Source organism: Cololabis saira, chromosome 12, assembly GCF_033807715.1.
Source record: "Cololabis saira isolate AMF1-May2022 chromosome 12, fColSai1.1, whole genome shotgun sequence".
Classification (NCBI taxonomy): Eukaryota; Metazoa; Chordata; class Actinopteri; order Beloniformes; family Belonidae; genus Cololabis; species Cololabis saira.
Genome location: NC_084598.1, coordinates 43,876,187 through 43,903,786, shown reverse-complemented (window position 1 = coordinate 43,903,786; position 27,600 = coordinate 43,876,187). Strand labels below are relative to the sequence as shown.

The 27,600-nt window shown below is 46.3% G+C and overlaps 1 protein-coding gene across 3 annotated transcripts in view; it reads left to right on the top strand.

The window, feature by feature from the left end:
- Positions 1 to 27,600, top strand: part of lamb2l (laminin, beta 2-like) — a 104,343-nt gene that overhangs the window by 63,487 nt on the left and 13,256 nt on the right. For all 3 annotated transcript variants that reach the window (XM_061736847.1, XM_061736849.1, XM_061736848.1), the window contains exons 15-31: positions 32 to 172; positions 1,624 to 1,785; positions 2,611 to 2,732; positions 7,517 to 7,637; positions 9,852 to 10,044; positions 10,135 to 10,278; positions 13,912 to 14,143; positions 14,224 to 14,387; positions 15,193 to 15,417; positions 15,525 to 15,739; positions 15,839 to 15,935; positions 17,654 to 18,026; positions 18,584 to 18,768; positions 18,844 to 19,091; positions 19,881 to 20,096; positions 20,197 to 20,341; positions 23,163 to 23,370. In XM_061736847.1, the coding sequence (XP_061592831.1) occupies positions 32 to 172; positions 1,624 to 1,785; positions 2,611 to 2,732; positions 7,517 to 7,637; positions 9,852 to 10,044; positions 10,135 to 10,278; positions 13,912 to 14,143; positions 14,224 to 14,387; positions 15,193 to 15,417; positions 15,525 to 15,739; positions 15,839 to 15,935; positions 17,654 to 18,026; positions 18,584 to 18,768; positions 18,844 to 19,091; positions 19,881 to 20,096; positions 20,197 to 20,341; positions 23,163 to 23,370 (3,191 nt within the window). The remainder of the gene's footprint in view (positions 1 to 31; positions 173 to 1,623; positions 1,786 to 2,610; positions 2,733 to 7,516; positions 7,638 to 9,851; positions 10,045 to 10,134; positions 10,279 to 13,911; positions 14,144 to 14,223; positions 14,388 to 15,192; positions 15,418 to 15,524; positions 15,740 to 15,838; positions 15,936 to 17,653; positions 18,027 to 18,583; positions 18,769 to 18,843; positions 19,092 to 19,880; positions 20,097 to 20,196; positions 20,342 to 23,162; positions 23,371 to 27,600) is intronic.

Sequence of the window (27,600 nt, the reverse complement as noted above, 5' to 3'; positions counted from 1 at the left end):
TCCTCTCCTCCTCTCTTCCTCCTCCCCCCAGGGTAAGGTCCGTCCCCAGGCGGCCGACGACTGCATCCAGCACCTCAGCAACCAGGCCCGGCGGCACCGCCGGCACCGGCGCATCTCCAGCTCTCAGCAGTATCAGACGGCGCTGAGGCGGATCCGGCAGCTGCAGCAGACGGTCCGGTCTCCAACAAACTTAAAACTTAAAACACACCTCTTTCTCCGAGCTTTAATACGGAAGAGTATCAGGGCCATGCAGGAGAAAAAATATTTCAGAGAGGAAGATTTTTTTTTTATTGTGCACTTTGAGAAAAAAGTCGAAATGTCGAGAAAAAAGTTGAAATGTCGAGAAAAAGTCGAAACGTCAAGATTAATGTTGAAATACAATTTCAACAATGAAGTCGAAATTTTCGTGAATAAAGTTGAAATGTTGAGAAAAAAGGCGAAATTTCGACTTTATTCATGGAATTTCGACGTAACTAACTAACTTACATCCTTGGAGTGGAACGTTAAGGGGACGTTTCTGAAGTTATGCAACTGCATATGTGGGATATGTGTTTCAAATCAATATAGTAAAGCCAATTCTTGAATTCTGAACTTTTTTCTCAAAATTATACTTCAACATTATTCTCGACATTTCGACTTTTTTATCGACATTTCGACTTTTTTCTCAAAGTGCATAATGAAAAAAAAATCTTCCTCCTCTAAAATATTTTTTTTTTTTTCTCCTGCCTGGCCCTAGTAGTAGTGAGAGGGTTGTTTTATGACCAACATTTTGATTTTATGTACTTTTATTCTAGGAGTTTTTATCGGTATTGTATTGTTTTTATCGTATTTACAGTTTTATTGTAGTGTTTTATTAGGGCCCGAGCACTTACAGTGTGAAGGCCCTATTGTATCTGTAGTTCTCGTTTTTATTTTTCTCCTGACGAAATGAGGGCCTTTTTTCCCCTAAACGTGCCCCAAAAGTCACCAAATTTTGCACCAAGCCAGGCCTGGTGATAAATTTGATATTTAATGGTTTGCATTAATGGGCGTGGCCTAACGGCTCAACAGCGCCCCCTAGAAAACTTTGTGCCTCAAGCCCCACAATACGAAAAAAAGAAAAAAGTTTAAATGTTGAGAAAAAGGACGAAATGGCAAGATTAATGTTGAAATACAATTTCAAGAAAAAAGTCAAAATGTTGTGAATAAAGTTGAAATGTTGAGAAAAAAGGTGAAATTTCGACTTTATTGTTGAACTTGTATTTCAACATTAATCTTGACATTTCGACTTTTTTCTCGAAGTGTACAATAAAAAAAAATCTTCCCCCCTCAAATATTTTTCTCCTGCATTGCCCTGATACTCTTCCGTACGTATCTGATTGAGTGAGATCAATACATCAAATTATATATGATTTGTATGATGTTTTTCTTTATTTCTTATTTGTAATTTTATTTCTATTTTTTTTAAATATACTTTATGAATTGAGATTGTATGTTTGATTTTGTATTTTATCATCTGGACCCCAGGAAGAGTAGCTTTCGTTTTGGCGTCAGCTAATGGGGATCCTTTTAAATAACCAATAAACCTCCGGGGATGTTAGTTCCCTCCGATCCCCGGATCCCTGACCGTTGTGTTTCCTGCAGCCCGACGTGACGGTGCTGAACCGGGAACACGGACGCAGCCACATGGTGACCTGGACCGGGCCCGGCTTCGCCCGGGTCAAGGACGGAGCCGGCCTGGTGTTCACCATCGACAACGTGCCCTACGCCATGGAGTACGACATCATGCTGCGCTACGAGCCCGAGGTGCGTGGGCCGGAGCGGGTTTGGGCAGGACTCGATTACAAATAATATAATATATTACAAATAATAGCAGTGACCAAAACAGCTGCAGAAATACTGCAGGAATGACATAGCAGCAGTTAAATGCAGCCTTCTGTAAGCTTTAAATATCCACTGGGCTTACATCAAATACATCAAAACACAACAATAAAAAACACTTTTCTGAACTTATCAATATGACTCTGTCCTTCACAGGATAAGTAACATGGATCACTGCAAAAACTCACAATCTTAACAAGAATATTTGTCTTATTTCTAGTTAAAATGTCTCATTTTAGTAAAAAAAATCTCATTACACTTAAAACAAGACTCATCACTGGAAAAAACAACAATTTTCACCTGTTTCAAGTAGATTTTCACTTAAAATAAGTAGAAAAATCTGCCAGTGGAACAAGATTTTATTGCTTGTAATGAGAAGATAAATCTTGTCCCACTGGCAGATTTTTCTACTTATTTCAAGTGAAAATTTACTTGAAACAGGAGAAAATTGTCAAATAAGTTATTTTTCTGGTGTTATTTTTCTGGTGATGACTCTAAATGTTGAAATAGCAGTAAAACCACATTCATTGATGAAATGACATAAGGGATGGAAAGGAGGGATGGAAGTTTTACAGGGGGGATGATTTGGACCGTTTTTATTTCAGGGGGGGATGATTTGGACCGTTTTTATTTCAGGGGGGATGCCATCCCCCCTCAACTCCAGTACTGGGTTTGAGGGATTTGGGGGGTTTGGGGGGCCCTAGGGGGGTCGGGGGATCTGGATCTGGGTCTAACTGCGTCTCTCCTCAGTCGACGGAGGACTGGGAGGCCGTGGTCAGCATCACCTCCGAGCAGCTGCCGTCCAGCCTGCGCTGCGGGAACCTGCTGCCCACGGAGCAGCTGTACACGGAGACGCTGCTGCACCGCAACAGGTACCAACCTGGGGAGGGGGGCTTGGCCCGGGGGAAAACAGTCTCAAAATAATTTGTGTGTGTATTATCTGATTTGTGCATAACTTGCTGGAAGTAAAGGACAAAACGATAATTAGGAATTAAAAAAGCCTCCTACACACACAGACTGTTTTCCTCCAAGAAGCCTCACAGATTCGTCCTACATGGTGCATTTAAGGACTGGTGGAAAGCTGGGACATCTGAGTTATTTCCCTTGATATTTAGTCACCTACCCTAAAAAGGTAAACCTACTTCAGACCACCGTGATGCTGCCATCAACGTCTTCTTGCCTCCTGATCGAAAAGGCTCGGTCCCCCCAGCGCTTGAACTTTGACCCGGGCTCCTCCAACACCAGTTAGTTTGAGGATCTCAGCTCACACGCCGTTAAAAGCTCCGATAAATAGGGCGGGGCAAGGCCGTCGAGGGCTTTAAAAACAAACATTAAAAGTTTAAAATCCATTCTAAAATGGACAGGAAGCCAATGGAGTGAATAGAGGACCGGAGTAATGTGCTCACGTCTTTTAGTGTTAGTTAAAGGACGGGCAGCTGCATCCTGCACTAGTTGAAAGCTGTGGCAGGGTGGAGCAGCTGCAGCCACTCTGGTGATGGGGCACAGGTGTGCTCCATCAACCTCTCCACCCTGCCTGCCTTGATAAGGAGGGACTGGACAGCAGCAAAAGGGCTGCAGACTGAAGCTGAGAGCACGTGTGTCTGTGGGTGTTTGGAAATAAAGGTGTTCGTGCACAAAACCCTGTGTCCTGTCGGTCGGCCCCCGTAGCACTCACCGTGCTACAAAAGGTAATAGAGGACTTGGAGACGCCAACATATAGAGCATTACAATAGTCTCTTCTCCAGCTGATTAGAGCGGGAACAGCTTCCTCCAGGTCGTGACCAGTTAAAAAAGATTTCACTTTGGCTAGGAATAGTAACTGATAAAAACTTGTCCTAACAACGTTATCAACTTGTTTGTCAAAATTGAAAAAACTATCAAAAATCACCCCCAGATTTCTGACATAAGGACTGAAAGAACAGGTGGCTCGGGCACCTGTATAGGATGCCCCCTGGACGCCTCCCTCATGAGGTGTTCCGGGCATGTCCCACCGGGAGGAGGACCCGAGGAAGACCCAGGACACGCTGGAGTGACTACGTCGCTCGGCTGGCCTGGGAACGCCTTGGAGTCCCCCCGGAAGAGCTGGAGGAAGTGTCCGGGGAGAGGGAAGTCTGGGGATCCCTGCTCCGACTGCTGCCCCCGCGACCCGGACTCGGATAATGCGGTGGACAATGGATGGATGGATGGACTGAAAGAAGAGGACGAGGCGCCAAAGCTAGTCGTCACAGTTTCTCCAAACACAATGCACTCTGTCTTGTCCCGGTTTAAGTGCAGGAAGTTCTGGGCCAACCGCTGCTGGATATCAGCAATACATGCAAGCAGGGAACTTTGCGCATCAGTATCTCTGGGCTTTAATGGCAGATAGATTTGCAGATCATCTGCGTAAGAGTGATCAGATCCCAGAAAACAGCAGGAAACCAGGTGAAATTTAATTTATATAGCGTCTATTACAACAGAAGTTGTCTCTAAGATCTTTCCAGAGAGCCAGAACAAATACCCCCCGGGCAATTATTACCTAAACATAGACAGTAAAATCAGCAGGTAGATGAATGTTTCTGTGTCTGATGGGGGGGGCGGTGGCTCCGTCAAGTCCCTGCAGGCCGGAGTTCATGCATCGCAGATGGAAAGATTGCGTCATGCCATTGTGGTCCCCGGAGCGAGCCCTGGCATGTCTCCCCCCCCCCAGTCAGGTGAGCAAACACAGGAGGGAGGCGTTGGGAGGAACCGGGTTCAGGGAGGCCGCGGCGTGTTTGTCGAGCGACAGGTTGAGAAACGGGGGACAAACAGAGCAAGTTCACGTCCAGCAGACCAGCTTTTTATTTATTTTTTATAAAGGACATTTCACAACAACTTTTAACTTAAGAAAACTCAAATATCCTATCTCAAAAAATTAGAATATTCTGGGAATCTTAATCTTAAACTGTAAACCATAATCAGCAGTATTAAAATAATAAAAGGCTTGCAATATTTCAGATGATTTGTAATGAATCCAGAATGTATGACATTTTAGTTTTTTTAATTGCATTTCAGAAAATAAAGAACTTTATCACAATATTCTAATTTTCTGAGACAGTCCTGTAAATGTCCACGGTCGTGGTTATCGGTGCACATTTTTAATTTAGTGGCTTTAGCTTTGAAAGCACGGCCAGAACACGTGCTTTTAAATCATCAGCTTTTATGATTAATGCCCCCTACTTGACCGAACCGGTGGTTATGCTGATTAGCTCGTGGTGGTGGTGGTTAGCACGGTGGTGTTTCACTCTTTTCCAAGAAAACTTGAGTCATTAACAGATGAAGTTTGACTCGTGCATCCTCCCTCCTCAAGCCCCAGCGTGCTGCTGCAGAAATAGATGGGGGGGGCTAGTTAGAGCTCTGCTGCAGCTGTGTTAGATCTGTTTCTCCTGCCTCCGTCGCCTTGACCACCCCACGGCTGCACACGAGCTACATCACCATTAGGAGAGAATAAAAGGACAAAATCAAGGACCTGGACCCCTCTCCAGACCTAGCCCAGTATCAAATCGTAAAGGCTCCACTCGTTGATTATTAGGGCCCAAGCACTTACAGTGCAAAGGCCCTATTGTATCTATAGGAGATGTTATCGTTGTTTTTATTTTTAAATTTTTCCGACGAAATGAGGACCTTTTTTCCCCCTAAACGTGCCCAAAAGTCACCAAATTTTGCACCAAGCCAGGCCTGGTGAAAAATTTTATATTTAATGGTTTACATTAATGGGCGTGGCCTAACGGCTCAACAGCGCCCCCTAGAAAACTTTGTGCCTCAAGCCCCACAATACGGTGTGATGTACATACACACCTGTATCATGTCACAACTTAAAGAAAAGTCTCTTGGCGCCATGGCCGAAACCCAACAGGAAGTCGGCCATTTTGAATTAATCGTGTCATTTTGGCGCAATTTATGCCATTTCTTCGGCCGCTTCTTCGCCCGAACTGTAACGTGCACCCAGGTGTGTTATACATCAAAATGTGCGTCTCCATCCTGCGACGACACGCATTACTTTTCTCAGTCAAAAGCGTTACCGTGGCGACGATAGACGCCAAAAAGGGCGCCCCCCCTTCATCTGGTTGGTGCATATTTGATAGTTCCTACTTTCTGCTATAACTTTTGAATGGTTTAACATAAAGAGTCGTGGGTGGTGTCATCGGACTCGGTTTTGAGTCCTTGAACATAATTGGTGCCAATTAGCCCCGCTCCTTCTTCTGATTGGTCGATATTTGATTCGTCCCTATTTTCAGCCATATTTTTTTGAATGGTTTAACATAAAGAGTCATTGGTGGTGTCATCGGACTTAGTTTTGAGTCCTTGACCTTTATTGGTGAAAATTGCATGCGTGAGGGCCCGTTCATCACTGCTTGCAGCTATTATTATTGATTATTACTCGCTTCGGCTGAACAGACCAGTAGAATTTCTTTGTGGATCTTAACGGAGATTTCCTCTTTAGGACAGTAAAACACTTAAAAAGGGGGTAGAGAAGCTCCAAAAGATGGAGGGAATTTGGTTGGAAAAATGTAATTCATTTTTTTTAATTACTCCAAAAATTTAAAATAAACTGGATGAGCAACAACATTGCTGGAGACAGTTTGGACAATTGAGTGCCAACCACTCTCACATTTTTTGTTCGTGTAAGAAAATACAAGCATTTTGGGAGGGGATCCTAAGAGCCTAAAGATCCCTGAGATATTTACTTAGGACTGATACCAGAGGATGTAATAAATAAAGAGGACATATACATTTTTAAAATTCTAAGAAAGCCATTACAAGAAATTGGCTGAAGGGGGACTCACCTGGACTGAGCCAATGGTTGGACATTGTAGAAGAAATATTGTAAATAAATATAAAACACTATAAAGTATATTATCAAAAACATTCTAGAATGTGAAATGTCAATTTTATATTTTGTCTTATTTATTTTTTGTCTTCTTTGCATTGTTTGTTTTCACAGATTAATGCTAATGTTTCAGATTTAAGTTGATCACAAGATAAAAAGGGTAGAAGCTACGGCTTCATTCATTCATTCATTCATTCATTCATTCATTCATTCATTCATTCATTCATTCATTCATATATGACCAATGGAACAGATTAGCTACAGCCTACGACTTATAACAGAGATGAAACAGAGATGTACTTAGCAAGATGGAAAAAAAATGGCATTATTATATAAGACACTAGTGTCTCCCCCCTGCTTTCTTGTATTGTTGTATACCCGTTCTTGTCGTTGTTTTTCAATTACTGGCAGACATTTGAAAAATAAAGTTAAAAAAAAAAGTTTTGTCCTTGACCCCCACCCCCGTGTTCCTGGGTGTGTAACGGTGTGATGTTTCCCCCCTGTGTTCCTGGGTGTGTAACGGTGTGATGTCCCCCCCCCCCTGTTCCCGGGTGTGTAACGGTGTGATGTTTCCCCCCCGTGTTCCTGGGTGTGTAACGGTGTGATGTTTCCCCCCCGTGTTCCTGGGTGTGTAACGGTGTGATGTTTCCCCCCCGTGTTCCTGGGTGTGTAACGGTGTGATGTTTCCCCCCCGTGTTCCTGGGTGTGTAACGGTGTGATGTTTCCCCCCCGTGTTCCTGGGTGTGTAACGGTGTGATGTTCCCCCTCCCGTGTTCCTGGGTGTGTAACGGTGTGATGTTTCCCCCCCAGGTACATCCAGATGTCCAGGCCCTTCTGCTTCGAGCCCAGTAACCGCTACGTGGTCTCCATCCGGTTCCAGCGCCACGGCGTGGCCCACCGACACCTGACCGCCTTCATCCTCATCGACTCGGTGAGTCGGCCGCCCTCGCCGTGCTCGGGTCCTGAGGGGGTCACCGGGGTCAAAGCCCGGCCGATCTGGGCTGTAACTAGGGCTCCAGCAGGCCAGCTGATCACCCATGAGTGATGGTGGCCTGTGGATCCAGGCTGGCTCCATGCCGCCCTCTAGTGGCGGAAGTTGAGCGGCGTCAGCCTCAGTTTCAGTTTCAGTTTAGGATGAACCGTTGGAAAAGTCCCTGAGATTTATTATTTTATTTTATTTCACACCAATACAAGGATGAAGAAAAAAAAAAAAAAAAAAAAAAACTGAAGAAAAAATTCACATAAGGAAAATATTTAAAAAAAACAAAACAACAACAAGAAGAAATATGTGTGAGGAGGTTAGAAGCTTATATAAGCTTATATGAAAACTACACCCAAACAATATACTAAAGTTAAAATATAAAACAAATATAAAAATCATAATTACATATTAAAATGCACAAACTGAACATTTCCTGTAAAGGAAAAAGGGAAAAAAAAAATAGGGGGTCCAATTATTCTAAATCAAATGATTTAGAGAGCAATCATTTCCCTTTGTACATGGACAGTGACAAAGATAAATCAATTAAATATGCATGTCGTTTATAGGTCTCTGTTACGTTCAGCAGAGTTAGCAGTGTTACTCCTGTTCTTTCTCTGCCTTAGCGGCAGCCAACTTTGGCAACTCAATATCCTCCTTGATGTGAGAAATGTTCAAATGTCTTTTCAGCTTCGTAGTGTTGAAATTCTTTTATAACATTCCTCCTCAGGGTTTCTCCTTTGCACTTGCAAACTGCACATTTGTTGTCCTATTCGGACATTGTAAAAGTCCCATACCAGCAAGACTGGCCACGCCCCATTAGGACACCTGGGTCTGAGATGTGGGAACGCAGCGCGGGCGGCGTTTGTTGTTGTAAACGTCATCGGATCGCCTTTGAACTATTATTTTAAGAACGCCGATCAAAACCAATAGGGGCATAATCAGCCGATACCGATCGGTTGCCGATCAATCGGTGCATCTCTAGTGACTGACAGCATCAGAGTGATCCCTCCCTCCTCTAGTGGCAAAACAGATGAATAAAAACTAAACTAAACACAAACAATGAAACTATGAAATGGCTCCTACAGCAACAACTATTTAATATTATATTTCTACTAGGGATGCACCAAATGTTCGGTAACCGAAATTGTTCGGCTGAAAATAGCAAAAAAACACCCTCGGTGTTCAGTGGAATAAGTGGGGGGGGGGGGAAAAAACAATTACCTGTAATAACGACGCGTTTAGATGACGCAAAAGAAGTGGATAAAACAAAATAAAGAAAAAGAAAATCACTCCCTTTCCCATATTAATACTTGTATGGGAAAGGGAGTCATTTTTCTTTTTTTGTTTTATCCACTTCTTTTTCACTTTTTTTACAATGCACTTTAATGCATTTTTTTGGTTTTAAGGCCTATGTTACAATTTTTCAGCAGTCAGTAATAGGCCTAATGTAAGCTCAAAGATGGCCAAAAAAATTATTTTGCTAATTTATTTACTTTAAGTTATTGTGCCTTGTTGGTATAATGTCTGCTGGAATATTTAAAAAAAATGCTGGGAAATTAAAAAATGTTCAGTTGTTCATGTTCAAAAAAACTTCTACCTTTTAGTTTTGTAAAAGATTTTTTTCTTTGAAAAGCATGCCTAAAGCACATTTATTTGATTTGATTTGATTTTATTAGGGATCCCCATTAGCTGGCGCCATAGCGACCAGCTAGTCTTCCTGGGGTCCACATAAAAGACATACAAAATACATTTACAAATACAACATTAATTAATATCAGTATTCAGTACTAAAAAACCTTACAATTTAAAAACAAGTTACATGATGGGAGTTGTTAAAAAAGCATGGTAAACAAAAAAACAAAAACAAAATACTAAAAAAAAAAAAAACCTTACAGTGACAAATACAATTTTAACTTCTTTTTAAAAGTAAGTTTACTGAAAAGGGTATTGCAGAGGTTTTGATATATGTATTGCATAAATTTGATATATGCAATGGTGAAAAAATTGGCAAAATAAATGGAAAAACTGCGAAGAACCATTTTTCGGTATGTTATTTGGTATTCGGCCAAGTGTTTATTATTATTTTCGGTTTCGGCAAAAATTTTTCATTTCGGTGCATCACTAATTTCTACATTCTCTCTCTCTCTCTGTTTAACCTCGTAGCTGGTTCTGATCCCCAAGTACACGGAGCTGCCCGGTTTCCAGGGCAGTGATCCGGAGGCGGAGCGGCGTCGGGAGAACATGGTCCGCTACATGTGTCTGGACTCGTTCATGATCACGCCCACGCCGGTGCTGGCGGAGATGTGCTCCAGACTCATCTGCAGCATCTCCTCGCTGATCCACGACGGCGCCCTGCGTATGTAGACCCGGACCCGGCGGGGCGGGGGGGGCCCGGGCTCGGACCCCGGACCCCCAGCCGCTCACGTCCTGTGCTTGTTGTGTGCAGCCTGCCACTGCGACCCCCAGGGCTCCCTCAGCGGCGAGTGCAACGAGGTCGGAGGTCAGTGCCGCTGCAAGCCCAACGTGATGGGGCGGCGCTGCGACCGCTGCGCGCCGGGGACGTACGGCTTCGGGGTGAGCGGCTGCACGGGTGAGAGCTGCAACTACCCTCACATCTGTAATCTGAGTGGGAAAGATTAACGGACATGTGGTCTGGGGAGTCCAGATTTACCAAGATGTTTAAATTTTTCAAAATTAAAGGACCAAAATATTATTTTCTACCTTTCTTTTTCACCCATTGTACCAAGCTTGTATCTAACCGTGACTTCTGTGTACCGTTACACCCTCATGTATGCCAAGGCCCATTGCACCCCCCAAAAACTGTTACCACCAGCCGCCACTGGTGTATAGGGGTATAGAGTAATGTATAGGGGGTATAGAGTAATGTATAGGGGGTATAGATTGGTGTATAGGGGGTATAGAGTGGTGCATAGAGGGTATAGAGTGGTGTATAGGGGTATAGAGGGGTGTATAGAGGGTATAGAGTAATGTATAGGGGGTATAGATTGGTGTATAGGGGGTATAGAGTGGTGCATAGAGGGTATAGAGTGGTGTATAGGGGTATAGAGTAATGTATAGGGGTATAGAGGGGTGTATAGGGGTATAGAGTAATGTATAGGGGTATAGAGGGGTGTATAGGGGTATAGAGTAATGTATAGGGGTATAGAGGGGTGTATAGGGGTATAGAGTAATGTATAGGGGTATAGAGGGGTGTATAGGGGTATAGAGTAATGTATAGGGGTATAGAGGGGTGTATAGGGGTATAGAGTAATGTATAGGGGTATAGAGGGGTGTATAGGGGTATAGAGTAATGTATAGGGGTATAGAGGGGTGTATAGGGGTATAGAGTAATGTATAGGGGTATAGAGGGGTGTATAGGGGTATAGAGTGGTGTATAGGGGTATAGAGGGGTGTATAGGGGTATAGAGGGGTGTATAGGGGTATAGAGGGGTGTATAGGGGTATAGAGGGTATAGAGTGGTGTATAGAGGGTATAGAGGGGTGTATAGGGGGTATAGAGTGGTGTATAGGGGTATAGAGTGGTGTATAGGGGTATAGAGTGGTGTATAGGGGGTATAGATTGGTGTATAGGGGGTATAGATTGGTGCATAGAGGGTATAGAGTGGTGTATAGGGGTATAGAGTGGTGTATAGGGGTATAGAGTAATGTATAGGGGTATAGAGGGGTGTATAGGGGTATAGAGTAATGTATAGGGGTATAGAGGGGTGTATAGGGGTATAGAGGGTATAGAGTGGTGTATAGGGGTATAGAGGGGTGTATAGGGGGTATAGAGTGGTGTATAGGGGGTATAGAGTGGTGTATAGGGGTATAGAGTGGTCTATAGGGGTATAGAGGGGTGTATAGGGGTATAGAGGGTATAGAGTGGTGTATAGGGGTATAGAGGGTATAGAGTGGTGTATAGGGGTATAGAGGGGTGTATAGGGGTATAGAGGGTATAGAGTGGTGTATAGAGGGTATAGAGGGTATAGAGTGGTGTATAGGGGTATAGAGGGTATAGAGTGGTGTATAGGGGTATAGAGGGTATAGAGTGGTGTATAGAGGGTATAGAGTGGTGTATAGGGGTATAGAGGGGTGTATAGGGGTATAGAGGGTATAGAGTGGTGTATAGAGGGTATAGAGGGTATAGAGTGGTGTATAGAGGGTATAGAGGATATAGAGTGGTGTATAGGGGTATAGAGTGTGTATAGAGGATATAGAGTGGTGTATAGGGGTATAGAGTGGTGTATAGGGGTATAGAGGGGTGTATAGGGGTATAGAGGGGTGTATAGGGGTATAGAGGGTATAGAGTGGTGTATAGAGGGTATAGAGGGTATAGAGTGGTGTATAGGGGTATAGAGTGGTGTATAGGGGTATAGAGTGGTCTATAGGGGTATAGAGGGGTGTATAGGGGTATAGAGGGGTGTATAGGGGTATAGAGGGGTGTATAGGGGTATAGAGGGGTGTATAGGGGTATAGAGGGTATAGAGTGGTGTATAGGGGTATAGAGTGTATATAGGGGTATAGAGTGGTGTATAGGGGTATAGAGTGTGTATAGGGGTATAGAGTGGTGTATAGGGGTATAGAGTAATGTATAGGGGTATAGAGGGGTGTATAGGGGGTATAGAGTGGTGTATAGGGGGTATAGAGTGGTGTATAGGGGTATAGAGTGGTGTATAGGGGTATAGAGTGGTGTATAGGGGGTATAGATTGGTGTATAGGGGGTATAGATTGGTGCATAGAGGGTATAGAGTGGTGTATAGGGGTATAGAGTGGTGTATAGGGGTATAGAGTAATGTATAGGGGTATAGAGGGGTGTATAGGGGTATAGAGGGTATAGAGTGGTGTATAGGGGTATAGAGGGGTGTATAGGGGGTATAGAGTGGTGTATAGAGGGTATAGAGGGTATAGAGTGGTGTATAGGGGTATAGAGGGGTGTATAGGGGTATAGAGGGTATAGAGTGGTGTATAGAGGGTATAGAGGGTATAGAGTGGTGTATAGGGGTATAGAGGGTATAGAGGGGTGTATAGAGGGTATAGAGTAATGTATAGGGGTATAGAGGGGTGTATAGGGGTATAGAGTAATGTATAGGGGTATAGAGTGGTGTATAGGGGTATAGAGGGTATAGAGTGGTGTATAGAGGGTATAGAGGGTATAGAGTGGTGTATAGGGGTATAGAGGGTATAGAGGGGTGTATAGGGGTATAGAGGGTATAGAGTGGTGTATAGAGGGTATAGAGGGTATAGAGTGGTGTATAGGGGTATAGAGGGGTGTATAGGGGTATAGAGGGTATAGAGTGGTGTATAGGGGTATAGAGGGTATAGAGTGGTGTATAGAGGGTATAGAGGGTATAGAGTGGTGTATAGGGGTATAGAGTGGTGTATAGGGGTATAGAGGGGTGTATAGGGGTATAGAGGGGTGTATAGGGGTATAGAGTGTGTATAGGGGTATAGAGTGTGTATAGGGGTATAGAGTGGTGTATAGGGGTATAGAGGGTATAGAGTGGTGTATAGAGGGTATAGAGGGGTGTATAGGGGTATAGAGTGGTGTATAGGGGTATAGAGGGGTCTATAGGGGTATAGAGGGTATAGAGTGGTGTATAGGGGTATAGAGGGGTCTATAGGGGTATAGAGTAATGTATAGGGGTATAGAGGGTATAGAGTGGTGTATAGGGGTATAGAGTGGTGTATAGGGGTATAGAGTGGTGTATAGGGGTATAGAGTGGTGTATAGGGGTATAGAGGGGTGTATAGGGGTATAGAAGGGGGTATATAGGGTTGTATAGGGGTGCATAGGGGTATAGTGGGTGTATAGGGATATAAGGGGTATAAAGGGGTGTATAGGGGTATAGTGTGATGTATAGGAGAATCAAGGGTATAGAGGGGTGTAAAGTTGCTGCTTCCACCTGCCTGCTGTGCTGTTGACGTCCCCAACCTCTTGCCACTGTTTGGCTTAAGGTTTTTCTCCCACTAGGGGAGTTTTTATCTGCCATTGTTTATGTAATAATTGCTCGGAGGTTTATGTTCTGGTCTCTGGAAAGCGCCTAGAGACAACATTTGTTGTATTCAACGCTATATAAATAAAATTGAATTGAATTGAATTAAAGGGGTATAGAGGGGTGTAGAGGGGTATAGAATGGGTTCTCTCTAACCCATTCAGAGAAATAAATGTCTGAAAAACAAAAATAAATCAATATGTTGATATGTTTTGCCCCCCCTCCCGACCAGCCTGCGACTGCCACTCCGAGGGCTCCTCCAGCCACCAGTGCAACCCGGTCACGGGCCAGTGCCCCTGCCGGCCCGGCGCCGTGGGCCGCCAGTGTTCGGACTGCCGGCCCGGCCAGTGGGGCTTCCCCAGCTGCAGCCCCTGCCAGTGCAACGGCCACGCCGACCTCTGCGACCCCCGCAGCGGCGAGTGCAGCACCTGCCGGGACGACACCGCAGGACACCAGTGTGAACGGTAACTGACTCGGCCTCAGCAGAGGTTCTCCCTCCTCCTCCTCGGCATCATGATGATGCATGTCTCTCTCTCCGCTGCAGCTGCGTGGACGGGTTCTTCGGGAACCCGGTGCTCGGCTCCGGCGAGCGCTGCCGGCCCTGCCCCTGCCCCGGGAACCCCGGCTCCGACCACTTCAACGGACACTCCTGCCGGGCCGACGGCGCTGCCAATCAGATCGTGTGCGACTGCAAGCGCGGCTACGACGGTGAGCAACGGCATGCCGCGGTTTCTGTTCTGAAACATTTTAACACTCTGCAGTTTACGGAAGAGTATTAAAGGGCCAGGCAGAATAAAAATAATATTTTAGAGGAGGAAGATTTTTTTTCATTATGCACTTCGAGAAAAAAGTCGAAATGTCGAGAAAAAAGTCTAAATTTTCATGAATAAAGTTGAAATTTCGACTTTATTATCAAAATTTCTACTTTATTCATGAAATTTCAACTTTATTCTTGAAAATGTTGACTTTTTTAGTACAGTTTTTTAGTACAATTTCGAGAAAAAAGTTGAAATGTTGAGAATAATGTTGAAATACAATTTCGAGAAAAAAGTTGAAATGTTGAGAAAAAAGTCAAAATTTCGTGAATAAAGTTGAAATTTCGACTTTATTCACGAAATTTCAACTTTATTCATGAAATTTTTACTTTATTCTTGAAATTGTATTTCAACGTTAATCTCAACATTTTGACTTTTTTAGTACAGTTTTTTAGTACAATTTCGAGAAAAAAGTCAAAGTGTTGAGAAAAAAGCCGAAATGTCGAGAATAATGTTGAAATTTCGACTTTATTCGCGAAATTTCAACTTTATTCATGAAATTTCGACTTTATTCACGAAATTGTATTTCAACATTAATCTCGACATTTCGACTTTTTTCTCAACATTCCGACTTTTTCTCGAAGTGCACAATAAAAAAAAATCTTCCCCTCTCAAATAATTTTTTCTCCTGCATAGCCCTAATACTCTTCCGTAGCATTGTGGGAAAAGCAGGTTTAAACAGTGTTTTCCTCTTCAAGGTCCCCGCTGTGATCAGTGTGCCCCCGGTTACTACGGCAACCCGGAGCAGGCCGGCGGCCGGTGCCTCCCCTGCGAGTGCAACAACAACATCGACCCCCAGGACCCCGGGTCATGTGACCCCAGGACCGGCCAGTGTCTCCGGTGCCGGTACTACACCGACGGGCCGTCCTGTGAGCAGTGTGAATCCGGTTACTACGGCAACGCCTTGGTCCAAGACTGCAGACGTGAGTGACGCCGTTGTTCATGTTTTCATTGCAGTGTGACGGAGAGGTCATGTGACCCGAGCATCACCTGGTTAGATTCTACTCTCTAACTCCTATCTGCTCGCCAGGCTGCACCTGCGTGACGGCCGGCGCCCTGCAGTCCAGCTGCCCCGGCGGACAGTGCCAGTGCGACCGCGAGTCCGGTGCCTGCCTCTGCAGGGACAACGTGGGCGGCCACAGCTGCGACCAGTGCGCCCCGAACCACTGGAACTACGGTCAGGACGGAGGCTGCGAGCCCTGCAACTGCGACCCGCGGCACTCCCTGGGGGCCCACTGCAACATGGTACGGCGGCGGGCCGGACTCGGAGGACTCGGAGGACTCGGAGGACTCTGAACATGTTTGTTTTCGTGAGCAGATGCTCACTGGTGTCTCTGTGTGCAGTTCACGGGCCAGTGCCACTGCCGGCCCGGCTTCGGGGGGAAGCGGTGCACCGAGTGTGAGCAGTTCCACTGGGGAGACCCGCAGGTCCAGTGCGAAGGTAACTCCGCCCCTCTTCTGTCACATCCGTTACTACATCGATGCTCTTGAGCGTAAACAAGCAACCTGCCCTCCTTTACCAACCCCTTGCTCTATTGTACCCACCTCCTACCCTCTTGTACCCATCTCCTACCCTCTTGTACCCACCTCCTGCCCTCTTGTACCCACCTCCTGCCCTCTTGTACCCACCTCCTACCCTCTTGTACCCACCTCCTGCCCTCTTGTACCCACCTCCTGCCCTCTTGTACCCACCTCCTACCCTATTGTACCCACCTCCTACCCTCTTGTACTCACCTCCTGCCCTCTTGTACCCACCTCCTGCCCTATTGTACCCACCTCCTACCCTCTTGTACCAACCTCCTGCCCTCTTGTACCCACCTCCTGCCCTCTTGTATCCACCTCCTGCCCTCTTGTACCCACCTCCTACCCTCTTGTACCCACCTCCTACCCTCTTGTACCCACCTCCTACCCTCTTGTACCCACCTCCTACCCTGTTGTACCCACCTCCTGCCCTCTTGTATCCACCTCCTACCCTCTTGTACCCACCTCCTGCCCTCTTGTACCCACCTCCTACCCTCTTGTACCCACCTCCTACCCTGTTGTACCCACCTCCTGCCCTCTTGTACCCACCTCCTACCCTCTTGTACCCACCTCCTGCCCTGTTGTACCCACCTCCTACCCTATTGTACCCACCTCCTACCCTCTTGTACCCACCTCCTACCCTCTTTTACCCGCCTCTTGTCCTCTTGTACCCACCTCCTACCCTCTTGTACTCAAACCTCCTGCCCTCTTGTACCCACCTCCTATCCTATTGTACCTCCTGCCCTCTTGTACCCACCTCCTGCTCTCTTGTACCCACCTCCTGCCCTCTTGTACCCACCTCCTACCCTCTTTTACCCGCCTCTTGTCCTCTTGTACCCACCTCCTACCCTCTTGTACCCACCTCCTACCCTCTTTTACTCAACCTCCTGCCCTCTTGTACCCACCTCCTATCCTATTGTACCTCCTACCCTCTTGTACCCACCTCCTACCCTCTTGTACTCAACCTCCTGCCCTCTTGTACCCACCTCCTATCCTATTGTACCTCCTACCCTCTTGTACCCACCTCCTACCCTCTTGTACCCACCTCCTACCCTCTTGTACTCAACCTCCTGCCCTTTTGTACCCACCTCCTATCCTATTGTACCTCCTACCCTCTTGTACCCACCTCCTCCTACCCTCTTGTACCCACCTTCTACCACCCCCTTGTACCCACCTCCTATACTATTGTACCTCCTACCCTCTTGTACCCACCTCATCCTACCCTCTTGTACTCACCTCCTGCTCTCTTGTACCCACCTCCTGCTCTCTTGTACCCACCTCCTGCTCTCTTGTACCCACCTCCTACTACCCCCTTGTACCCACCTCCTATACTATTGTACCTCCTACCCTCTTGTACCCACCTCCTCCTACCCTCTTGTACTCACCTCCTACCCTCTTGTACTCACCTCCTACCCTCTTGTACCCGCCTCTTACCGTCTTGTACCCGCCTCCTACCCTCTTGTACCCGCCTCCTACCCTCTTTTACCCACCTCCTGCTCTCTTGTACTCACCTCCTACCCTCTTGTACCCGCCTCCTACCCTCTTGTACTCGCCTCCTACCCTCTTGTACTCACCTTCTACCCTCTTGTACCCACCTCCTGCTCTCTTGTAACCACCTCCTGCCCTCCTTCCACCCAGAATGCAACTGTCACCCGCTGGGCTCGGAGATGGCCCAGTGCAACCAGACGAGCGGGCAGTGCGAGTGCCGGACTGGGATGGCGGGCAAGCGCTGCGACGAGTGTGCCCGTGGCTACACGGGCGACTTCCCACACTGCGTCCAGTGTCACCCGTGCTTCCAGCTGTGGGACGACACCATCTGCCAGCTGAAGAGGGACCTGGACGATGTGGAGTACACCGTGCAGAGGATCCTGGAGGGAGGGGCCACGCCCGGCGTCGGGGGCTCGCGCATCATGGAGCTGGAGAAGAAGCTGCAGCGGGTCCGGGATCTACTCAGAACTCAAGACAGCGACGGGATCCACCAGCTGATAGGACAGAGCGTCGACGACCTCAGGTAGGTGGGCGGCGCCGCGTCTGGAACGCCTGGGTCCTCCGGCAGCACCACCTCGGTAAAACTAAAGCCTGAATTATGGTTCCACATTGAATCGACGCAGAGCCTACGCCGTAGGGTACGCGGCGACGGGCACCTTAGGGCGTAGCCTACGTCGTAGCCTGACGTGCACCTCCCAAAAATTGTAAATACGCGTCGAGGCGACGCAGACCAAACACAGACCGAGAAGGCTGTGATTGGTTTGCTTGGTAGCAACGCATTTCCGGTTCCGGTTCGTGAAGCAGTAGTGAACTTTCAGCGCTCTTTTCTTTGTGTGTGTGTGATTTTTTTTGTTTTGGTTTTTTGCACAATAGTTGTCCTTATCTCTTTGATTCACTGTGACCAGAAAAGCCGGAAACTAAACAAAGTATCAACTAGCGCTCTGGGGGGGTACTGCACCACGGCGAAATTGAGTGACTGAGAAGTCCGAAGGGTTCACGACGGCGTCATGGCAACAGCATATGCTCTGCGTTGGTTTAACGCAGAACCTTAATTCAGACTTAACGCTGCTCGTGTTCCAGAGCCGAGATCGCCCTCATGGACGGACGCGTGATGGACGTCGGCCGCGAGCTGAATACCACGGACAGACAGAACGGGGTCCTGAAACGCACGCTGGACGACCTGGAGAAAGACCTGAGGGACATCAACAACACCGTCGCCCACAAGCAGCGCCAGCTGGACGATCACCTGACCTCAGGATTCGCAGGTACCGGTCTGAAACCCGCGGGGCGGCGCACCCGTCTGATCCGGTAGCTGAACTCCTGCTCCTGCTGGTCCACAGACCAGTTCGAAAAACTGAAGAAGGCCCACAAGGAGTCGGTGCAGGCGGAGAGGAGGTGCAACGCTACGACGGAGTCGCCGTCCGGGCCCGTCAGCCAGTCCAAGGCCACCCGGAACCGCACCGAGGACCTGCTGGACGCCAACCGGGACCGGCTGCTCCAGGCTCTGGGCTCCATGAACCGCTCCATCGACGAGCTGCAGGACGAGGCCAGTCACCTCGGAGAGAAGGTCCGGCGCCTCAGCCACAAGGTAGGAGCTCCATCCATCCAGATCCATCCATGCATCCATCCATCCATCCATCCATCATCCATCATCCATCCATCCATCCATTCATCATCCATTCATCATCCATCCATCATCCATCCATCCATCATCCATCCATCCATCATCCATCCATCCATCCTTCCATCATCCATCCATCCATCATCCATCCATCATCCATCATCCATCATCCATCCATCCATTCATCATCCATTCATCATCCATCCATCCATCCATCCATCATCCATCCATCCATCCATCCATCCATCATCCATTCATCATCCATCCATCATCCATCCATCCATCCTTCCATCATCCATCCATCCATCATCCATCCATCATCCATCATCCATCATCCATCCATCCATTCATCATCCATTCATCATCCATCCATTCATCCATCATCCATCATCCATCCATCCATCCATCCATCCATCCATCCATCCATCATCCATCCATCCATTCATCCATCATCCATCCATCCATCATCCATCCATCCATCCATCCATCACCTATCCATCCATTCATCCATCCATTATCCATCCATCCATCCATCATCCATCATCCATCTATCCATCCATCCATCCATCCATCCATCCATCATCCATCCTTCCATTATCCTTCCATCCATCCATCCATTCATCCATCCTTCCTTCCATCCATCCATCCATCCATCCATCCATCCATCCATCCATCCATCCATTCATCCATCCATCTATCATCCATCCATCCACCCATCCATCCATCCATCCATCCAACCTCTGCTTCCCTGTGAAGGTGTGCGGTGGCCATGGCAACGCCACAGCCGACGGCAGATGCCCAGACAGCCCGTGTGGCGGCGCGGGTTGCCGTGACGACCAGGGTAACCGCGTGTGCGGAGGAGAGGGATGCGACGGGGCGGTGAGCGCCTCCGTAGCGGCGCTGAAGGATGCTAAGAATGTCACGGAGAGTCTGAAGGCCGCCGGTCAGGAGCTGCAGGGCGTCTCCAAAAAGGTCTGTGATGCACTCGCCCTCACGGTCGGGCTGGCCACGCCCCCTCGCTGATGTCACTGACCTGTCCCTGGTTCTGGTTCTGCCCCCTCATCACCACCAGCTCAAGGACATCGCCTCCCTGGCCCAGGACGTCAAGGCCCAGGCCATGAAGTCCATGGAGAAAGCCCAGAAGAAGAAGGAACACTTTGAGAAGAACAACAAGAAGCTGAAGGACTTCATCAAGGAGGTCAAGGACTTCCTGACGGGTACGAGGGTCCGAGCTCGGCAGTTACTCCACACATGGGGGGGGGTAGGGTCGCCACCCGTCCCTTAAAATACGGAATCTTTACGTAATTGGGAATTAAAAGTTGCGTTCCGTATTGAACCAATACAGACACATATTATGCTCTTATATATTGATGTCATAATATACAGGTGAAGGTCTGAAAATTTGAATATATTGCAAAACTTCATTTGTAGTAAATTCAACTAAAGGTGAAACAAATATATTATTTCCCACTACATTCAAAGTGAGATATTTCAAGCCTTTATTTGTTATAATTTTGATGATTATGACTCACAGTTTATGAATACCCCAAATAAAAAATCTCCAAAAATTAGAAAATTTTATGAAATCAATAAACAATTCAATCATCAAAATTATAACAAATAAAGATTTAACATATCTTGCTTTGCATGTAATGAGACTATGTATTGTATTAGTTTTGCCTTTTAAGTTGAATAATTGAAATAAATTAACTTTTATTCTATTCTAATTTTCCGACCTTCACCTGTAGGTTATACTTATATTTACCTGCATACAGAACATCTGGGCTGATGTGGACATACATAGAATAGGAGCAGAGGCTAGTTCAGTTGCTAGTATGGTTGGCTGTCTGTACAGTCATGCAAGTTCAATGCAATTAAAGCACTTTAGACTTTAAATCAAAGCATTTTATTTTTTTATATAATATAAATACATTTCTATGCAGTTTAGAAGTTTTGGGGCTGTCCCTTTATTTTGGCTCCTGCGCTGCTGAAATCGTGGCATCCATTATTTCTATTTCTGAAAGGTGGCAACCCTGGGGGGAGGGGGGTGTCAGGCTGCATGTGGACACCAAAACGGTTGTATTTGAAAGGAAGTCATGTATTTACTTACATATATAAGCATCAACATCAGCTTGAACAGCCTGCATGTACCAACAGTCAGTTTGGAGTTTGCTGAGTCATATATTTGTGCAGGAATCTGCATATAAGCCTCATTAAGAAAGGATTGATCAGCTTTAGCAAATGCACTGCTACATAAACCTCCATCTTTGGGTGGGGGGGGTTTAAAAACGGGATAAATTCAAATTTCAATTCAATGTAATTGTATTTATATAGCGTCTATAACAATACAAGTTGTCTCTAGGATCTTTCCAGAGATCCAGAACATGACCCCCGAGCAATTATTACATAAACAAGGGCAGGTAAAAACGCCCCTAGTGGGAGAAAAGCCTTAAGCCAAACAGTGGCAAGAAAAACTCCCCTTTAGGAGGTAGAAACCTGGACCAGGACCTGGATCATAAGGGGGGTAGAAACCTGGACCAGGACCTGGCTCATAAGGGGGGTAGAAACCTGGACCAGGACCTGGATCATAAGGGGGGGCCCTCCTGCTGAAGGCCAGACTGGGTAGAGCAGGAAAAGAGAAAACAGGCAGAGAGAATGAAGAACAGAGAAAGGAGAGACACAGACACAATGGTTAGCTGGTGCAATACAGGGATGAATATATAAACAGATGTAGACAGCAGACACTGAGGTGGTCAGAAAAGGGGCGGGGGGCGGGGTGCTGCAGCTCAGGAAGTCAGCAGGCATCTACCAGACATCCATGCAGACAGGTGAACTCCTGAAGCTCTGGCCTGCAATCGTGCACAGAAAAGAAAAAGAGGTGGAGGGCAGACCAGCACAACAAACCAGAACAATGGAGAACAATGATGGTTATGAGATACTTATAATTAATAACTGAGAAAGGAAAGAGAAGAGAGGTGATGGGTCAGTGGATCATGGTCGAGCCCCCCTGCAGCGTAGCTCTATAGCAGCATATCTACAACGAAGCTATGACTACTGGCCCTAACACACTAGAGTTACACTAACTAAAGGTTTACTAAGCAGAAAGGTTCTAAGTTTGGTTTTAAGGTGGAGGTGGTGTCAGCCTCCTGGATCCAGACTGGAAGTTGGTTCCATGGTGCCACTCTTGGCCTTGAATTTGTCGGTGTTTCCTCTTGTCGGTGTGTCCTCTTGTGTTTCCGTTCTTCTTCACGTCCTCTTGTGTTTCCGTTCTTCTTCATGTCCTCTTGTGTTTCCGTTCTTCTTCATGTCCTCTTGTGTTTCCGTTCTTCTTCATGTCCTCTTGTGTTTCCGTTCTTCTTCCCGTCCTTCTGTGTTTCTGTTCTTCTTCATGTCCTCTTGTGTTTCTGTTCTTCTTCATGTCCTCTTGTGTTTCCGTTCTTCTTCATGTCCTCTTGTGTTTCCGTTCTTCTTCGTGTCCTCTTGTGTTTCTGTTCTTCTTCGTGTCCTCTTGTGTTTCCGTTCTTCTTCATGTCCTCTTGTGTTTCCGTTCTTCTTCGTGTCCTCTTGTGTTTCTGTTCTTCTTCGTGTCCTCTTGTGTTTCCGTTCTTCTTCATGTCCTCTTGTGTTTCCGTTCTTCTTCATGTCCTCTTGTGTTTCTGTTCTTCGTGTCCTCTTGTGTTTCCGTTCTTCTTCATGTCCTCTTCTGTTTCCGTTCTTCTTCATGTCCTCTTGTGTTTCCGTTCTTCTTCGTGTCCTCTTGTGTTTCTGTTCTTCTTCGTGTCCTCTTGTGTTTCCGTTCTTCTTCATGTCCTCTTGTGTTTCCGTTCTTCTTCGTGTCCTCTTGTGTTTCTGTTCTTCTTCGTGTCCTCTTGTGTTTCTGTTCTTCTTCGTGTCCTCTTGTGTTTCCGTTCTTCTTCACGTCCTCTTGTGTTTCCGTTCTTTTTCATGTCCTCTTGTGTTTCCGTTCTTTTTCATGTCCTCTTGTGTTTCCGTTCTTCTTCATGTCCTCTTATGTTTCCGTTCTTCTCCATGGTCCAGAGGAGGGTGCTGACCCAGAGAGCATAGAGAAGGTTGCTCTGCAGGTTCTGGCCATCACGCTGCCCTTCAACTCGTCCACCCTGGAGAAGGTGATCCAGCAGATCCAGGGCAGCCTGAACAACCTGACCAACGTGGACCGGATCATCAACGAGACGTCGGGCCATATCAACACAACCAGGGAGCTGCTGGAGCGAGCTAGAGACGCCAAGTAGGGATCCATCCATCCATACATCTATCTATCTATCTATCTATCTATCTATCTATCTATCTATCTATCTATCTATCTATCTATCTATCTATCTATCCATCATCCACCCATCCATCTATCTATTCATCCATCATCCATCCATCATCCTTCTATCATCCATCCATCATCCATCCATCCATCCATCCATCCATCCATCCATCCATCCATCCATCATCCATCTATCATCCATCCATCCATCCATCCATCCATCCATCATCCATTCATCATCCATCCATCATCCATCTATCATCCATCCATACATCCATCCATCCATCATCCATCTATCATCCATCCATACATCCATCCATCCATCATCCATTCATCATCCATCCATCCATCCATCCATCCATCCATCCATCATCCATTCATCATCCATCCATCCATCCATCCATCCATCCATCATCATCCATCCATCATCCATCTATCATCCATCCATACATCCATCCATCATCCATCTATCATCCATCCATACATCCATCCATCCATCATCCATTCATCATCCATCCATCCATCCATCCATCCATCCATCCATCCATCATCCATTCATCATCCATCCATCCATCCATCCATCCATCCATCATCATCCATCCATCATCCATCTATCATCCATCCATACATCCATCCATCATCCATTCATCATCCATCCATCCATCCATCCATCCATCCATCCATCCATCATCCATTCATCATCCATCCATCCATCCATCCATACATCCATCCATCCATCCATCATCCATTCATCATCCATACATCCATCCATCCATCTATCATCCATCCATCATCCATCCATCCATCATCCATTCATCATCCATCCATCCATCCATCCATCCATCCATCCATCCATCCATCCATCCATCCATCATCCATCCATCCATCCATCCATCCATCCATCCATCCATCCATCTATCCATCCATCCATCATCCATCCATCCATCCATCATCCATCCATCATCCATCCATCATCCATCCATCCATCCATCCATCCATCCATCATCCATTCATCATACATCCATCCATCCATCCATCCATCCATCATCATCCATCCATCATCCATCTATCATCCATCCATACATCCATCCATCCATCTATCATCCATCCATCCATCATCCATTCATCATCCATACATCCATCCATCCATCTATCATCCATCCATCATCCATCCATCCATCCATCCATCATCCATTCATCATCCATCTATCATCCATCCATACATCTATCCATCCATCCATCCATCCATCCATCCATCTATCCATCCATCCATCCATCCATCCATCCATCCATCCATCCATCCATCCATCCATCCATCCATCATCCATCCATCCATCCATCCATCCATCCATCATCATCCATCCATCATCCATCTATCATCCATCCATACATCCATCCATCCATCCATCCATCCATCCATCCATCCATCCATCCATCCATCCATCCATCCATCCATCCATCCATCCATCCATCCATCCATCCATCCATCCATCCATCATCCATCCATCCATCCATCCATCCATCCATCCATCATCCATCCATCCATCCATCCATCCATCCATCATCCATCCATCCATCCATCCATCCATCCATCTATCCATCCATCCATCATCCATCCATCCATCATCCATCTATCATCCATCCATACATCCATCCATCCATCCATCCATCCATCCATCCATCCATCCATCCATCCATCCATCCATCCATCCATCCATCCATCCATCCATCCATCATCCATCCATCCATCCATCCATCCATCCATCCATCCATCATCCATCCATCCATCCATCCATCCATCCATCCATCATCCATCCATCCATCCATCCATCCATCCATCCATCCATCTATCCATCCATCCATCATCCATCCATTCAATTCAATTCAATTCAATTTTATTTATATAGCGTCTAATACAACAGAGTTGTCTCTAGACGCTTTACAGAGACCCATACCCAGAACATGACCCCCGAGCAGTTATTACATAAACAATGGCAGGTAAAAAACTCCCCTAGTGGGAGAAAAACCTTAAGCCAAACAGTGGCAAGGAAAAACTCCCCTTTAGGAGGGAAGAAACCTTGAGCAGGACCAGGCTCATCAGGGGGGACCCTCCTGCCGAGGGCCAGACTGGTGGGTCAGGGACGGCAACAGCACAGCAGGCAGGTGGAAGCAGCAACGGGATGACCGGGGGTGGGGACCGCAGGCCAGCACACAGCTCCCGAAGCTCCGGCCCAATCAGCAAGTCCCAGGTTGGGGTGCAGGGTCAGGAAAAGACTTGTGCTCCGTAATGCAAGCTACAAGCCACCCACGGCCACCTGCAGGACAAAAGAGAGAAAAGGGAGGAGAAGGGGGGGGCAGCAACGGGATGACCAGGGGTGGGGACCGCAGGCCAGCACGCAGCTCCCGAAGCTCCGGCCCAATCATCAAGTCCCAGGTTGGGGTGCAGGGTCAGGGAAAGACTTGTGCTCCGTAATGCAAGCTACAAGCCACCCACGACCACCTGCAGGTTCCGGTGTCCGGCAAAGGATGCTGCAACATGGACAAAAGAGAGAAAAGGGAGGAGAAGGGGGGGCCAGCACAAGAAACTACAGGAGCGACTCTGACACACTAAAGTTTACACTACCTAGAGATTTACCAACACCAGCTAGAGGTTTACTAAACACTAACTATAGGCTTTACTAAACAGAAAGGTTTTAAGTTTAGTTTTAAAGGTGGAGGTGGAGTCAGCCTCCTTAACCCAGATTGGAAGTTGGTTCCAAAGTAATGGTGCCTGATAGCAGAACGCCCGCCCTCCAAATCTACATTTAGATACTCTAGGAACTACGAGTAAACCTGCACTCTGAGAACGGAGAGCTCTGACAGGAACATAAGGCACTATCAGGTCTTGCAAATAATGCGGAGCTAAGCCGTTTTGGGCTTTATACGCAAGTAATAAAATTTTAAATTGGATTCTGAATTTTACGGGTAACCAATGGAGCGACGCTAACACTGGAGAGACGTGGTCTCTCCTGCTAATTCCTGTCAGTACTCGTGCTGCTGCATTTTGGATCAGCTGGAGCCTATTCAGCAAATTACTTGGACATCCTGCTAACAACACATTACAGTAATCTAGTCTAGAAGATACAAACGCATGAACTAGTTTTTCTGCATCACTCTGTGAGAGGATTTTCCTAATCTTTGCAATATTACGGAGATGGAAAAAGGCTATTTTACAAACCTGATTGACATATGGTTTAAACGACAAATCCTGATCGAAAATAACACCAAGATTTCTCACAGTTGCACTGGAAGCCATCGCAACACCATCTAATCCCTTCCTAAGATGCTCTGGACCAAGAATGATAACCTCTGTTTTATCTGAATTTAGAAGCAGGAAATTTCTGGACATCCAGTCCTTGATGTCCCTAAGACATGCCTGAAGTTTAACTAACGGTTCTGTTTCATCCGGCTTCATAGACAAATAGAGCTGCGTATCATCAGCATAACAATGAAAGTGTATGCCGTGATTCTGGATTATACTTCCCAACGGCTGCATGTATAAACTGAACAAGATTGGCCCTAGCACTGAACCCTGCGGAACACCATAACAGACCCTTGACTGTTCTGAAGAAACCTCATGTACATGAACAAACTGGAACCTGTCAGATAGATATGATTTAAACCAACATAGAGCTGTCCCTTTAATCCCAACAACATGCTCTAACCTGTGCAGTAAAATGCCATGATCTATAGTGTCAAAAGCAGCACTGAGGTCCAGTAGAACCAGTATGGACACTAATCCCTTATCTGAGGCCATAAGGAGGTCATTCGTGACTCGAACAAGTGCTGTCTCTGTGCTATGATGCATTCTGAACCCTGACTGAAAGACTTCAAACAGATCATTTCTATACAAATAGTCACATAACTGGCTTGAAACTGCCTTTTCCAGAATTTTAGACACAAATGGAAGGTTGGAAATTGGTCTATAATTAGCTAAGGTGTCTGGGTCAAGAGAAGGTTTTTTAAGTAAAGGTTTAATTACTGCGACTTTGAAAACCTGTGGTACATATCCTAAACTTAGGGATAGGTTAATTTGGTCCAGTATTGTCGTACCAATAAGAGAAAAAACATGTTTGAATAGACGAGTCGGGATGGGGTCTAACATACATGTGGTTGACTTAGCTCTATTAACGAGTGAAGTCAGCTCAGGGAGGTCTATAGGAT